The following is a 1151-nucleotide window of genomic DNA, read 5'->3' as shown; positions in this document are numbered from 1 at the left end:
AATGGGTTTCTTGAAAAAAGCAAAAGTCTGATCCATGGTTTTTAACAAACAAAAAGAGGGCTTTGCGCTTCACATTGTTTCTTAGACCCCTGGCATTAAGAGAAATGAACGATATCGACATTGATAAACAAACAGCAATGAACTGCTGTTAACGTGAATCAAAACAAAGGCAAAACATCAAAATTGACTGATAGATGAAAAGAAAACGGAGATGAACAGAGCTTAACTGACCAATTTAAATTATAATTTTAAACGTCCAGCTGTTATACGATGATAGCTCAAATGCAATAGTGACAGTTAACAGTCACAATCTTAGAAAAGAGCACACGATCCTCATGATGGAACTCACAAAGTAATCTCCACACCTTCAATGAACGCACGCGCTCCGACGTAATAGGCCATTTTTCCAGCAGCCCTCGCCTCTCTCACTCTGGGCCACAAGCTCTTCCGTCTCTCCCGATCCAGCGAAGTCAGATCCTCTGCGAAGCGCAGGTTGTTGTCTTTGAGAAACTGGGACTTCTTGGCAGTTTTCCATAAGGCATCGCGGATAACCCGTGAGGTGACGTGCATGATAACGGTGTGAGGTTTTGTGTTGTCACCTCTCCTCCCTAACCGATGCACAGTGTCAACAACATCAGGGTACTTGCTCTTGGCCTCGGGATAAGTCTCGCTGCAGATTCGAATGACCTCGGATCTTATATCTTCCTTGAAAGTCTCAGGCACTCCAAACAATCTCAAATTCCACCTGCGAGAGTATCTCTCTAGATCAGAAATGCGTGTTATCCAGGTGCCCGTGAGACGTTCTTGATCTTTAAGTCTGGAATCTACATCTTTCACATTCTTCTTTAGATCTTGTACTTCGGCACACACAAAGTCTACCGTTTTCTTCAGCCCTTCTATCTTCAGAGCATTGGCGCTAATCATTCCTTCAAGTGCGTCAGACCGAGTATTGATCAACGAGGAGAGTGTGGAAATGATGGCAGAGTCGGCCTGCTCGTTTGGACTTGAAGATTTACCTTTTTTGTGAGCAGGTGGCTTGCTAGGAGTGACAAGTAGTGAAGTCGCGCAGAGATCTAGCTCATTTACAGCAGGAGAAGCATAATCGAGGACATCCATACTGATGTCGACAATGTCTGATCGCTCTTTGCGTT

General features: G+C 44.3%; 1 protein-coding gene across 1 annotated transcript; it reads right to left on the bottom strand.

Annotated features, from left to right (window-relative positions):
- Nucleotides 1-345: 345 nt before the first annotated feature.
- On the bottom strand, nucleotides 346-1116 carry LOC107676300 (uncharacterized). Its single transcript, XM_016470832.1, has one exon. The coding sequence runs from the start codon at nucleotides 1114-1116 to the stop codon at nucleotides 346-348; it is 771 nt and encodes a 256-aa protein (XP_016326318.1).
- Between the last annotated feature and the right edge of the window lie 35 nt (nucleotides 1117-1151).

The sequence above is a fragment of the Sinocyclocheilus anshuiensis genome, unplaced genomic scaffold, assembly GCF_001515605.1.
Source record: "Sinocyclocheilus anshuiensis isolate Anshui unplaced genomic scaffold, SAMN03320099.WGS_v1.1 scaffold7041, whole genome shotgun sequence".
Classification (NCBI taxonomy): Eukaryota; Metazoa; Chordata; class Actinopteri; order Cypriniformes; family Cyprinidae; genus Sinocyclocheilus; species Sinocyclocheilus anshuiensis.
The sequence above is the reverse complement of the archived record's forward strand: the minus strand, read 5'-3'. Positions and strand labels throughout refer to the sequence as shown.

Excerpts from the sequence above, each read along its gene's own strand:
- LOC107676300 (XM_016470832.1), bottom strand. The coding sequence starts at position 1,116 with ATGGATGTCCTCGATTATGCTTCTCCTGCTGTAAATGAGCTAGATCTC.